The sequence below is a fragment of the Tiliqua scincoides genome, chromosome 1 (genome assembly GCF_035046505.1).
Source record: "Tiliqua scincoides isolate rTilSci1 chromosome 1, rTilSci1.hap2, whole genome shotgun sequence".
NCBI lineage: Eukaryota > Metazoa > Chordata > Lepidosauria > Squamata > Scincidae > Tiliqua > Tiliqua scincoides.
In genome coordinates this window covers 63,724,256-63,737,560 of record NC_089821.1, presented here as the reverse complement: position 1 = coordinate 63,737,560, position 13,305 = coordinate 63,724,256, and the positions used below count along the sequence as shown (strand labels likewise).

The 13,305-nt window shown below is 46.6% G+C and overlaps 1 protein-coding gene across 1 annotated transcript in view; it reads right to left on the bottom strand.

Moving 5' to 3' along the window:
- Window positions 1–8,465: 8,465 nt before the first annotated feature.
- Window positions 8,466–13,305, bottom strand: part of LOC136653592 (acyl-CoA (8-3)-desaturase-like) — a 19,769-nt gene continuing 14,929 nt past the window's right edge. The window contains exons 7-8 of the mRNA XM_066630486.1: window positions 13,160–13,285; window positions 8,466–8,673 (exon numbers count right to left, since the gene is read on the bottom strand). Coding sequence (XP_066486583.1) covers window positions 8,541–8,673; window positions 13,160–13,285 — 259 coding nt within the window. The 3' untranslated portion in view covers window positions 8,466–8,540. The remainder of the gene's footprint in view (window positions 8,674–13,159; window positions 13,286–13,305) is intronic.

Below are 13,305 nucleotides of genomic sequence, written 5' to 3'. Positions count from 1 at the left end.
AAGCATGTACAACTGAGCTGAGAGTGATCACCATGAAGATGCATCTTATGGAATTTAAGAGCAAAAGAATTTGAAGTCGGAGATGAGCCTGACCTGGCATTTGGATTATGAAAGCTTCACTGTAGCAAAGGGCCATCACTTCTGTTTTTCCTTTCCTAGGTCTTGGACACAGTAGGGCAGCCCAATCCCATCCTCCTTGTCGTTGCTGATTACATCAGTGCCAGAATGGCTACCGATATATCCAACAGGGCCAGGGAGGCCACTGGAGGTCTCCTTGGAGAAAGAGGACTTTTGTCCCCTTCCCCAGAGGAAAGCCCTAGGCCCCGCAATAGGGCTATTTGAGTCTGTGCCAGCGATTTTTCTGGCACAGACTTGAGAAGCCCCGTGTCGGGTTTCAATACAAAGAATTTTTATAGACGCTCAAAATAACTATTGCGACCCACTTCTGCTTTTCGGTTGCAAAACCGGAGGTGGGTCGCGATCATTATTTTGAGTGTTTGCATGCTTCAGGAGCCCTACTGAAGCTGGTGTAGGGCTCCCCCCCCCAGCCTGCTCCAGTCTCTGGTAAGTGGAAACAAGCCCCTGCACACCTCCAAAGTGAATGGATTCTGGCAATTGCGTCGCTGCCTCCCCCCTCCCCTGCATGGCTCAAAGTTCTGGAGAGTTTGAGAACTGCTACGCTAGGGCACGTTGGGGGGAGAGTGAGGTTTTATTAGGATGTGAAGCTCCCTATCCCAAAAGAAGTATTGCAAGTTAAAACCCTTTCATCAAATTCCACAGAGAGCCCAATGCACTTCTCCTCCAGTTCCTTCCCAGTCAACCTACACAGTCTGGTGGGAACACAGGAGTGCCTCCATACCCAATAAAGACACTAGGCTTGACTTGGAATACAAGGCCACAGTAGGGCTGCCAGCCATAGAATCAGCACCAATCTCCATGGAACTACTGGAAGCAGTTTTGAAGGCTTTAGCGTGGCCTCTAGGAACTTGCAACATTACATCAGACTGGGCAAAGAAAAATCTTCAGGAATCCCTTCAGTCTATTTGGCAATCGTGGGTTACAACTGGGCTTTCAACTTAACAATCTGCAGTGGCTTCAAACTAGTGCTGCTTCAAGTCAGCAGAGTGGGCCTACATTCCTAAAGCTGAGTCGGAAGGAGCTATCCCTCTTCTGCCCAAGGGCATTTCACCCTGGCCCTGAAAGGTGGATCAGACCCTGTCAGCCCACAGGACAGGAAGACCTAAACAGCATCCCCTCCTCAAGCTAATCAATCTCGGAGGGAGACTATGCTGGCATGGCCCAGAGGAGATTTTATCCTACTTCCCTTATGCCCTGTAGCCTCAAGTGACTGACCTGGAAATTCTTTCTGCCATCCATAGAGAGTTGCAGGATACTAGCAAATTCAAGTTTTGCTTCCCTTGCTGTTATATCTGCCACAAGGTGGAGCTAACGTACTGTAGTACAGCACCATGGCCCTGCTGCAGGCCTTCCAGAAACACTGCAGTTCCTTCAGGTGATAGCTGAAAGTCATTGCTTCTATCCAGCTATGACAACAGACACTGTATGGCAGAATGGGATAAATGTCTCATCAGCTGCTGCCACTGACTGCCTGCAATGCTTGTTCATCTTTCATTCATCTTCATAACTGCCCAAGGATCTCTGGTCCCCTTCCATACTCATGGGCATCACCTGACTCCTCCATCTGTACACCAAGTGTTAGTTGCCAGCAACTCTCTGCTTGCAAAGAAAGGGCATTTTCAGTGCCATTCTGGAGCCCTGGGAACTGTATCTGGCTCAGTTCCTAGATCCAGTGAAAGGTTCAGTTTCAAAGCTTACTACAAACATAAGCTTTGAGATTAGACCATTCATCAGGTGCCAGTGGTACACAGAGCTCAGAGGTGAAGGTAAGGAATTTCTTTAGCAGCTATTGGTACAGGCTTGAGTTTACTGGATGCGCAAACAACAAAAAATCATCAGGATAATGCATAAGAAGAGCCCTACGAGATCAGACCAAAGGCCCATCAAGTCCTGCTTCCTGTATCTCACAGTGGTTCATCAGATGCCTCAGGGAGCATACAAGACAACAAGATACCTGCAACTTGTGGCCACTCCCTTGCATCTGGTATTCAGAGATAGCCACGTTCTAGAACCAGGAGGTTTCATTTACCCATCATGGTTCGTAACCTGTGATGGAATTTTCCTCCATAAATTTTTCAAATTCCTTTTTAAAGGCATCTAGGCCTTCAGGTGACCACCGCATCCTGTAGCAAGGAGTTCCACAGTTTAATTACACATTATGTAAAGAAATATTTTCTTTTGTCTATTCTAACTCTCCTGACACCCGATTTTAGTTGATGTCCCTTGGTTCTGTTTTATGTGAAATGGAAACGTCTATGACGTTTAAATAATAAACGTTTTAATAAACGACATAATTTTATACATCTCAATCATGTCCCCCACTCATGTCCCCACCTGTTTTTTTAGATTGAAGAGCCCCAAACACTGTAGCCTTTGCTCATAAGAGAAGTGTCTCAGCCAACTAATCGGTTTGGTCACTCCTTCTGCCTCTTTTCCAGTTCCACTATGTCCTTTTTGAGATGTGGCAACCAGAGCTAGACACTGATGGCCTTCCCAACAGTACTGATGGCTTTCCCATCAATTTCTATAATGGCTTAATTAATATTAGCCTTTTTATTCTCAATCCTGTTTTTGATGATCTTGAGCATGGAATTGGCCTTCTGCAAATAGAGTTGACACTTTCATCAATCTACTGCCCCCCCCCAGATCTCTTTCCTCATCTATCACAAGCAGCTCAGAACCCATCAGTGTAAGTAAAGTATTTGAAGAGGTTTCCTGTATTCTGGGGGGAGGAGTTAGAGACTGGAATGGGCTTGTGTTGAATAGATCTGGGTCTATGGCACTGGAAACAGATTTGGTTCAAGGGAGGCCTTGTTCCGTTCTGCTACAGAGGTGATGAATCTGAATTAATAACCCTTGTAAAAGCAAAGCTTGACACAACATGGAATGGCTGAAGGGCTGTAAGTGCTGCAGCAGAGGTTCTCAAATTTTTTAGCACCAGGACCCCCTTTTGAAAATGTCACTATATCAGAACCCACCTAGCTTTACAAGACTTAAAAAAGGTGATCTAGATTAGAAAGAAATATTTATTTGCTTGCTTGCTTGCAAGTAAGATTTTATGTACAGGTGTACTCCACTTAACGACAGAACGCATATATGATGGTGGTCAAAGCACAATAAAGATACTCTTAATGAGGCAATCGTGTCTCCCATAGCCTGCAGCAGAGTGTTTGTTTACACAACAGAGAGGCTCTTAATGCAAAGAAGAGGCAGTCTATCTCCAGTAGCCAGTGCACCCAGCGAGTGTCTGTTTTCACAACAAAGGCAATAGATTGGAATGAATGTTCACTTAATGACCTAATCACATAACAATGGGGATTAGAGAACATATCCCCGTTGTTAAGCAGTGCACACCTGTATATTTATTTGCAAGTAACATTTTATCCATTTATTTATTTATTTGCAAAAAACCTGATCCATTTCTCACAATGAGGCAGCCCTAATGAATCGTGTCAAGGCTTGAGGGGCTTAGTTATGTGACCCAGCCTTCACTTGCTCCCCACTACCTATTATTGATGGACTCGGGGGAGAGGAAAAACACACCAAAAAAAGATGCTCAAACATTTATCTCCCTATATTTACATAAGCTTGCAAACTGCAGGAGCTCAGCTGTTTACAGGGCAGTTAGCAGCTATTGGAATTTGGATGCTGTGGGCCAGCATGGCAAATGGTAGCATGTTTCAGCTATTTATAGCTTGTAATTTGTTTTATGAATTCACTGGAGAGATGAGTATTTTTAGTGTAGCTTAGGATGTTAGCGTTTGTGTTTTATTATCTTTGTGTGTTATCCCTTTTTATGCCCTTTATTCTTTTGAGGGCTCCTTGCTCTCCTTATGCCCATCCCGTCTTCTTAAATAAACCCTTTCAAGTAATTTGGAAAGAATGGAAAGTTCTGTTCCTAGCTGAATCCAATGTCTGGCTTAGATCAATTTGGAAAACGTCAAGATTCTCTGACAGCATCTTACCTCTCTGCCTGGAGCTAAGATTAGAGAAATTGTTGACAGGCAGTGGTGGAGGAGAGTAACTACTGCACTTAGTTTATTTGCAAAGGGAAATGTCAAGAGAAGCCAAAGGGGGCGGGGGATTAAGGTGGGCTCTTTAAGTGCCAGCTCCTCTGTATGTTCACAAGAAAACCCAGGCGCTAATTTATTTGGAACTCAACCCCGATTTAGCAGGGATGCTTATGCAACCTGATCTCATTATATGGTTTGTATCTAGCACTGTTCAAACTCCCATCAACCATTAGGCCCAAGCTATATTTTTCAAAAATCACTCAGGATGCAGAGATGTCCATGGGAAGGGTTCCAACAGAATTGCCTTCAAAAACAAAAATCTAGCAATTTGAGCCATTGTGAAGCATTGGGAAAAGGTAAAACATCAACTTTGTGCTCATGTAGTGAGTTCTTGCAGCCGCATCAGCCGTCCAAGGAATCTTCTTTATAGATTCAGGGTGCCTTTAACCCTGTGTCTACCACTACTGCTGCTGTCTCTCAATAGTAAGCTGGTGACAGGTTAGTTTCTCAGGCCCCTCTTCTTGTTTTTGTTAATCTGTGATGAACACAGTGGACAGATAAATACCAGTTTTCCCTCCCCTTTCAGCTCCTGGCCCACTAACTCCAGGACATGGTGTACAGGAAGGGGTGTGTTGAGTCCCAACGACCAGACACTATTCTTTAAGAAGCACACAACAGGATGGCTGCTTTGACTGATCAAGAAAGACCAGCACATGCCACATGGAATTCCAAACAAAGAATGCTTGAAGTGAATTTCAAAAGCCCCAAGTCTGGTAATATAATTTAAGTCTGGAAATATAATGCATCTCATGTCCAGGAATACTGATTTATGGTTATCAGCCTTGGACAGAACCGTGTCGTTTTCACTGTGAATGAAGCCACTGTGAATGAACCTCCTGAAAGCTACTGCTCATCACACTCAAACTTGAGGGCAGTTGAATGTTTGGATTGTAAGTGGTGTGCCAGGATCTAACTCAGCAAGACATGTTATATCAGAAGCATGTGAGAATGTAGCTGAAATTGCAAATGTTTCCCAGATGGCTCAGATGGTACTTTCAATCTGGAATGAGGACCACACTATCACAAAAGTGTACATTCATGGTGCACGCACATCCTGGCCCCTCCTCTCACTTCCTTGTTGGCTATGTAGTGATTGAGGTGAATTGCACTTTTAGCAAGAGAAGGAACACTGGAGACTACAATATCATCATCTCAGTTATGAAGAATCCTGTCTTCCTGCATGTGGAGAATTAGTTTCTGTGGGGTGGTGCTTTTTACTGCTTTAGCATTTGGATTGGGTGTAACTGCCAAACTAAACCTGAGCCCCTGGCTCTGTTCCTGCTTGTGCTATTCCTCCCTAGAAGCTGCACTTGGGAATTCACCCCAACCCCTCCTCCTGCAGTAGGACTTATTCCTATGTGTTCCTGGTAGCTGTTACCTCTCTGTCTAGCTTTCTCACTCCAGAGAAGAAAGCCTCCTCCATGCAGCCCCCCAAAAGCCACTGTTGGTAATGTGTCATAAGAACATAAGAAGAGTCCTGCTGGGTTAGACCCAGGGCCCATCTAGTCCAGCTTTCTGTATCTCACAGTGTATCCCACCAGACGCTTCAGGGAGCACACAAGACCAGAAGATACTTGCATCTTGCTACTGTTTGCCCTGCATCTGGCATTCTATTTACTTTCAAACTCCCCAATGAAGATAACAGACTTCACTTGCATTTAACTTGGGCTACTTTGGGTGCAATCCTAACCCCTTATGCCGGTGCTTTCTAGCACTGACATAAGGGCAATGCAGCTCTGAGGTGAGGGAACAAACATTCCCTTACTTTGAGGCAGCCTCCGTGAGTGACACCCAACTGCAGGATGCAGCTCATGTCCCATTGGCACCGCTATGCCAGTGCTGGAAAGCACTGACATAAGGGGTCAGGATTGCGCCCTATATTAAACAATTTTTAAAAAACTATGTAAAACAACTTTAAAAACCATTTTTTAAAGCATGAAACCTACTGGACACGCCTTCCCCCCTCACCAGTCTGGGGTAGGTAAAAAAAACTTTGTAACCTACCCTGTAACCTGGGTTAAAACAGGTTGGGAATTGGTTGGGAGCCTGGGCATAACCTTCTCTTGCTCCAGCAGCAACCTCTTACAACACCCCAATACCAGTTGCCCTGGGGGCAGCCATTCCTCCCTTGGGAGCACTGACATCCTGGTAGGCTGTGCAAACAGCAATGGGTCTCCTTGGACATATGCCACCTCTTTAGGTGGCACATGTTCGAAAAGAGAAAATGGCAGAGAGGTGTGAAAAGGAGGGGAAAAGATACAGGGTGCGCAATTGCCACCACCTCCTGTTAGGTCAAAATCCCCTTTTTCCTTAGTTGTGATTTTATATCTGGTTATGTTACTAAAACTTCATGCAGGCCACACTTCTCCCAGCACACTTTTCCAAAAAACTCTGGTCAAGTCACAAGCTCATGGTTACAAAGTTCACATATTATAGGAAGAAGTCTAGCATAGTAATCATTGTTTAAGTGTCTCCTATTCATTGTATTGTTTTAACCCAGTCTCCTACATTACTGTATTCATTGTATTGTTTAACTCAGTCACTGCTTAAGTACCGTATGCAAAATTGAACTGCCTTCCTGGGTTGCCCATTCATTGTACTGTTTAAGTTCCCCCAGCTAGGAAGCCAGCCATTAGACCCCATTGAATTTTGCTGATAAGGGACATCCTGATCTTTTCAATGTTTACCCTGCTGGATGCTGGTAAGGAAGTTACCATTCAGCTCAGCAGGGTCAGAAAACCCCTTTTTAAGAGAGGGCTTTGGCCCACATCTCTCTCTCTGGCTCCCCCTCCAAGGTCACAACACATCTGTGATGTGTCAGAGGGTCCTCCACACAGGACTCCCCTCCCCCATCCAACTGCTCTACAAGACAGGTAACTATCTGGCATCTGGAACATTTTCCCTTCTCCCCCCCTTCTCTCCCCATCTTTAGTTAGCAACTGGGTTTGGCAGACCAGAGACCCCTGAAATCCTTCCCTACAACCTTTCCTTTTTCTAATTTCCTCGGATGCACCAAATACTTTTTACATGCAACCACCATGAAAGCTAGGTACACTGGATTCAAGCATTAGGACCAAGAAACATACACTTATCCATGTGCATTATGTTTACCTTTGTGCTTTTGAAATAAAACTATAATCTTTTATTAAAAGTTATCTTTCAGTCTCCTCTTTAAGCAAAAGGGAATTTCTCTGCATTACGCCGTCTTGTTATCCAGCCTGCGATCCTGAGGTTCCAATAAGGGTAGTGTAATAATTCCCCCCTAAACAAAACAGCCCTTTTGGTAACACTCCTGCCTCCACCAACCCCCTGTTCCTTCCCCTACCCCACCCAGAAACACCCTCAATCCTCTCCCTCCCACCACTTGCCTCCACTGCCAATTCTCTCACTCCCTCCCACAACTTGCCTCCACTGCCAACTTATCTCTTACTAGTGGATGGAAGCCCTGCTGCTAGCCTGCGTGCATGGCCACCAGCAACTGTGCTTGGAGCCTTATTGCACTCGCTGGTGGTACCAAAGCATGCAACACTGTTGCACGGTATCTGCCAGGATAGGATTGGGCCATAAGCCTACTTTTAGTTTCAAACAGCAAGGGATTTGATGGATTTCTGTCACTTGAAATCAATGCAAATATTAAACGGTGTGCCTTTTAATTGCCTATAAAATATGTTCCATATATCCAGTCCCTCATGAGGTTTGATGCCTCATAAGACTGCAACCTTAATGGCACAGTACAATCCTTGAACCTGTTATGCTATTTGGACAAAACCCACCAAAATTACAAGTGTCAAGAGGCATACCCATTTTCCTTCTCATTTCTGACATACTGATCTCTCTAGTTTTTGGTTCCATCTTATGAACAAAACACAGTACTTAGTTTATTTTTATGCCCACAGTAGTAGGGCATTTTTATTCATTTCAATATAAAAGAATTGTCAGGAGAAAGAAGCAATTCCAGTGTAAATATTATTATTATTATTATTATTATTATTATTATTATTATTATTATTATTATTATTATTATATATATATATATATATTTTTATATATATATATATAATAATATATATATTATATAATATATTATATTATATATAATATATATATATAATATATATATTATATATATAATATATAATATATAATATATTATATAATTATATATATATAATATTATAATAATAATAATAATAATAATAATACAGTGCATAAACCCCAGGAAGGGGAAACACTAGAAATGATCTTGTTGTCCCCATAGCCATAGTGCAGTTAAGTACCCTTGTACCCTAAGTACCCTTGGCAATTCATACTCCAATTGCCAGGGCAGGGTCATTGCCATACTGGTGCCTTTTGCTCTTTAGTTCCATATGCTGCTTCAGGATGATCACTTTGAGATTGGTGTACATGCTTCTTGTTCCTGATGATAGGCTTGAACCAAAATTCTCCATAAACCTTCAGGGATCTGCAAATACCAGAAAAAGCAGCCTGATTAATTGTAGTGAGGGAATGCTGATCTCTTGACTAAAATATGCAACTAGTCCCTTAAAACAGCCACTGTGCCAGAGGATTGGAGGATAGCAAATGTCACTCCACTCTTTAAAAAAAGAAGGAGAAGGTACCCTGAAAACTATAAGCCAGTCAGCCTAACATCTGTTCCAGTTAAGATAGTGCAGGGGTCGGCAACCTTAAACATTCAAAGAGCCAGTTGGACCCGTTTTCCGGAGAAAAGCAAACCTTGGGAGCCACAAAACCCTTTTGACATCTAAAATGAAGATAACACTGCATATATAGTTTTTTTTTTTTTTACCTTTATGCTCTTATAAGTCCCATTTTTATAATGTAGCCCCCTCTTGTAGGTCCCTTGTAGGTGCTGGGGCACCTTCCTTATGAGGAAAGGCCACGGCGTTTGGGCCTCTTCAGCCTAGAAAAGAGGTGCCTGAGGGGGGACATGATTGAGACATACAAAATTATGCAGGGGATGAACAGAGTGGATAGACTAGAGATGCTCTTTACACTCTCATATAACACCAGAACCAGGGGACATACACTAAAGTTGAGTGCTGGGAGAGTTAGGACAGACAAAAGAAAATATTTCTTTACTCAGAGTGTGGTTGGTCTGTGGAACTCCTTGCCACAGGATGTGGTGATGGCATCTGGCCTAGATGCCTTTAAATGGGGATTGGACAAGTTTCTGGAGGAAAAATCCATTACGGGGGTACAAGCCATGATGTGTATGCACAACCTCCTGATTTTAGAAGTGGGCTATGTCAGAATGCCAGAACAAGGGAGGGCACCAGAATGAGGTCTCTTGTTATCTGGTGTGCTCCCTGGGGCATTTGGTGGGCCGCTGTGGGATACAGGAAGCTGCACTAGATGGGCCTATGGCCTGATCCAGTGGGGCTGTTCTTATGTTCTCATGTCCTTTTATTATGCAGCACCAAGAAAATATTTTTTTTATTTACTATTTACTTAGCTTTGCTCTGCTGGTGTCCCAGTCCCTGGATCTTCCTGCAAAGGAAGGAGCTGCTGTGGGTGAAGGCGGCGCATGGTCTGTGGCATGGTGTGGTTATCAGCTGTGCTCAGCTGCACACTGGCATTTAGCCAGCATAAAACTCACTAACATGCAGGTTGATCTTGGTGAGTCATAAAGAAGTTTATGGGCCATTTCACAATTCTATTTTTCACATGTGAGGAAGTTCCTTGGAAGGCTCCAGCTTCACAGGAATATGAGTTTGGCACATGGCCATTGGTCTGCACAGGGACATTTGGACAGCATGTGCGATGTTGCCAGCCAGTTCCCAAATGTTCACCAGTCATGGGCCTCACCAGTGCAACTTGGTAAACACATCCCACTGTTCATCTGGCCATCTCCAGTTTTTTCACAATGCGGCTCTCGAGTGGGGGCTGGAAGCGGGGCGCCTTCCCCCGCCGCCGCCCAGCCAGCTCAGCCCCAAGGTTGAGCTCGCTGCAGGGCAAAGGAAGGAAGGGTGCAAGGAAGAGATGCAGGGTCTCCGCCCCCTTGCCCAGCAGGGTGCTTGCTCACAGTGGGGGGTGGAGAGCAGGTCCGGGAGAGCGCCGCAGCCCCTGCCTGCCAAGGAAGGAGCTGCTGTGGGCGAAGGCGGCGCCCAGGCCGCACTCAGCAGCCAGCGCCCGCAGCACATCACTGCAAGACACCCCCTGCCTGCCCCTACCACCAGCGGCTCTGTCCTGAGGTTGAGCTCGCTGCAGGGCGAAGGAAGGGCGCAAGGAAGAGGGGGTGGAGAGCAGGTCCGGGAGAGTCGCTGGTAGTGGGCGCGGGGGTGCCTTGCATCTCTTTCCCTGCGCCCTTCCTTCGTCTCGAGGTCCTGCGTCCCGAGGTCTCTTTCCCTGCGAAGGAAGGAAGGGTGCAAGGAAGAGATGCCCAGCAGGGTGCTTGCTCACAGTGGGGGGCGGAGAGCAGGTCCGGGAGAGTGCCGCCGCCCCTGCCTGCCAAGGAAGGAGCTGCTGTGGGCGAAGGCGGCGCCCAGCCCACACTCAGCAGCCAGCGCCCGCAGCACATCGCTGCAAGGCACCCCCCGCCTACCCCCGCCACCAGCGGCTCTGTCCCGAGGTTAAGCTCACTGCAGGGCAAAGGGAGGGCGCAGGGAAAGAGATGCAAGGCACCCCCGCACCCACCACCAGCGGCTCTCCCGGACCTGCTCTCCACCCCCCTCTTCCTTGCACCCTTCCTTCGCCCTGCAGTGAGCAGGACCTCGGGACGAAGGAAGGGCGCAGGGAAAGAGATGCAAGGCACCCCCACGCCCACCACCAGCGGCTCTCCCGGACCTGCTCTCCACCCACTCTTCCTTGCACCCTTTCTTCGCCCTGCAGCGAGCTCAACCTCAGGACAGAGCCACTGGTGGCGGGGGCAGGCAGGGGGTGCCTTGCAGCGATGTGCTGCGGGCGCTGGCTGCTGAGTGCGGGCTGGGCGCTGCCTTCGCCCACCGCAGCTCCTTCCTTGGCAGGCAGGGGCTGCGGCGCTCTCCCGGACCTGCTCTCCGCCCCCCACTGTGAGCAAGCACCCTGCAGGGCAAGGCGGCGGAGACCCTGCCGCACAGGGCAGCCGGGCATCTCTTCCTTGCGCCCTTCCTTCCTTTGCCCTGCAGCGAGCTCAACCTCGGGGCTGAGCTGGCTGGGCGGCGGCCACAGGGAAGGCGCCCCGCTTCCAGCCCCCACTCGAGAGCCGCATCAGACCACTGAAAGAGCCGCATGCGGCTCTGAAAACACAGGTTGCCGACCCCAGAGATAGTGGAATGTCTCATCAAAGACAAAACCTTAAAACAAATAGGTGAACAAGCCTTGCTGAGGGAAAGCAAGGACAAGGACAAGTCATGCCAAATTGAGTGTTGGGAGAGTTAGGACAGACAAAAGAAAATATTTCTTTACCCAGCGTGTAATTAGTCTGTGGATCACCACAGGATGTGGTGATTGCTTCTGGCCTAGATGCCTTTAACAGGGGATTGGCCAAATTTCTGGGGGAAAAGTCCATCACGGGTTATAAGCTGTGATGGGTATGTGCAATCTCCTAATTTTAGGCTACCTCAGAATGCCAGATGCAAGGGAGGGCACCAGGATGCAGGTCTCTTGTTGCCTTGTGTGCGCCACTGTGAGATACAGGAAGCTGGACTAGATGGGTCAATGGCCTGATCCAGGAGGACACTTCTTATGAATACCCAGAACATATATTTGATAATTTATTTCTGATTCAGCTCAGTTAAAGCAGTAGATTTAGAGCAGCACTTATACCATCAACTATTTTTATATATTGCTTTTCCTTCCAGCTATCTCACACATTTAAGATTTTAATAATTCAGTCAAAAGCTTCAATTCACAATTCACTTCTGTATACTAATCATCAACTCATGATGAACTCTCCTGTGTTCTGAAGGTAGACTTGGAGCCCAATCTTATCCTTCTCTCTGGTATAGCTGTGCCAAAATCCCCATTTTGATTTGTCTCTTACCCCTCCATAAGCCTCGCACTCCACAATGGTCTACTTAGACATGTAGCTGGTACAAGTCCAAGGAGAGAAAGGGTGTGGAAAGGCTATGGAACAGGAAGATAGGATCCAGTATGTGCCATCGCTGCCAGATGCAGCCTCTCCTACAGCCTCGCAGCCCGTTCCTCCTGTTCCTGCCCAGTTTAGCCTCCTCCCCACCCCCATTCTGCCCTCCCATGCTGACTTACCTGCTCTAGCAGGTGGCCAGCACTCTCATGATGTGTGCAGAAAAACTCCAGCCTTCCCACCAGTGTTTTGGCAGCACATGCTGCCAGAGTGCACTGTATGGCTGCTGAAAAGCTAGTTCTGATGGAAAGCTACGTACTTCTAGTCATTTTCTAAAACAGTCTTCGCATGAATTGCTGATGTTCACAGACAAGGTGTCTTTTGTGGTCTTTGCACACAGAGTTTCCCAAATCTGATCAGGTGCCGTTTGCTTACTTACAAATGCAAATCCAAGAAAGAGGGGCCCTCTTATCTATTTTTTTCCTACCTTGCACTTTAAAACAGAAATGGGTGATGAACTACATTTATCATCTTCTTAGCAGCATTCCTGGCAGTTCTGCTGCCCCAGAGCTGCTCCTTTAAACACTGCCCCTGCCTGACCCAGAAGTAATTGTGGTGATGTGATTACATCACCACAATTACTTCCAGCACCTCCAAGTGGTTGTGCGCCACTCAGAGCAGTTGGCTGCATTTTTTCTCTTTGAAAGAAGCGGGAGGCCGCTCCAAGTGGCTGCGAGAGGGGCAGTGGATGACGCACCACCCCCCATAGGCATGCCACTTGGGGTCACTTGCCCCCACTGACCGCCCAGGCACACTAATGTCTTAAGTCAACTTTCGTACCTGTTTGCCTCCCCCACTTGCTTCTCTGCTTCCCTGTCTTCAGCATTTCTCCCTACCCTGATATAGCTTATCAGCCGATACCTACCGAAGAATATCTGCAAAGCCAGTAAACAGGGTCTTTGACTGATACTCAATACCATGTTTGGCACACATGGACTTGACCAAAGGGGCCACCTTCCAGTAGTTGTGTCGAGGCATCATAGGGAATAGGCTGGAAAGAGAGAGAAAGGG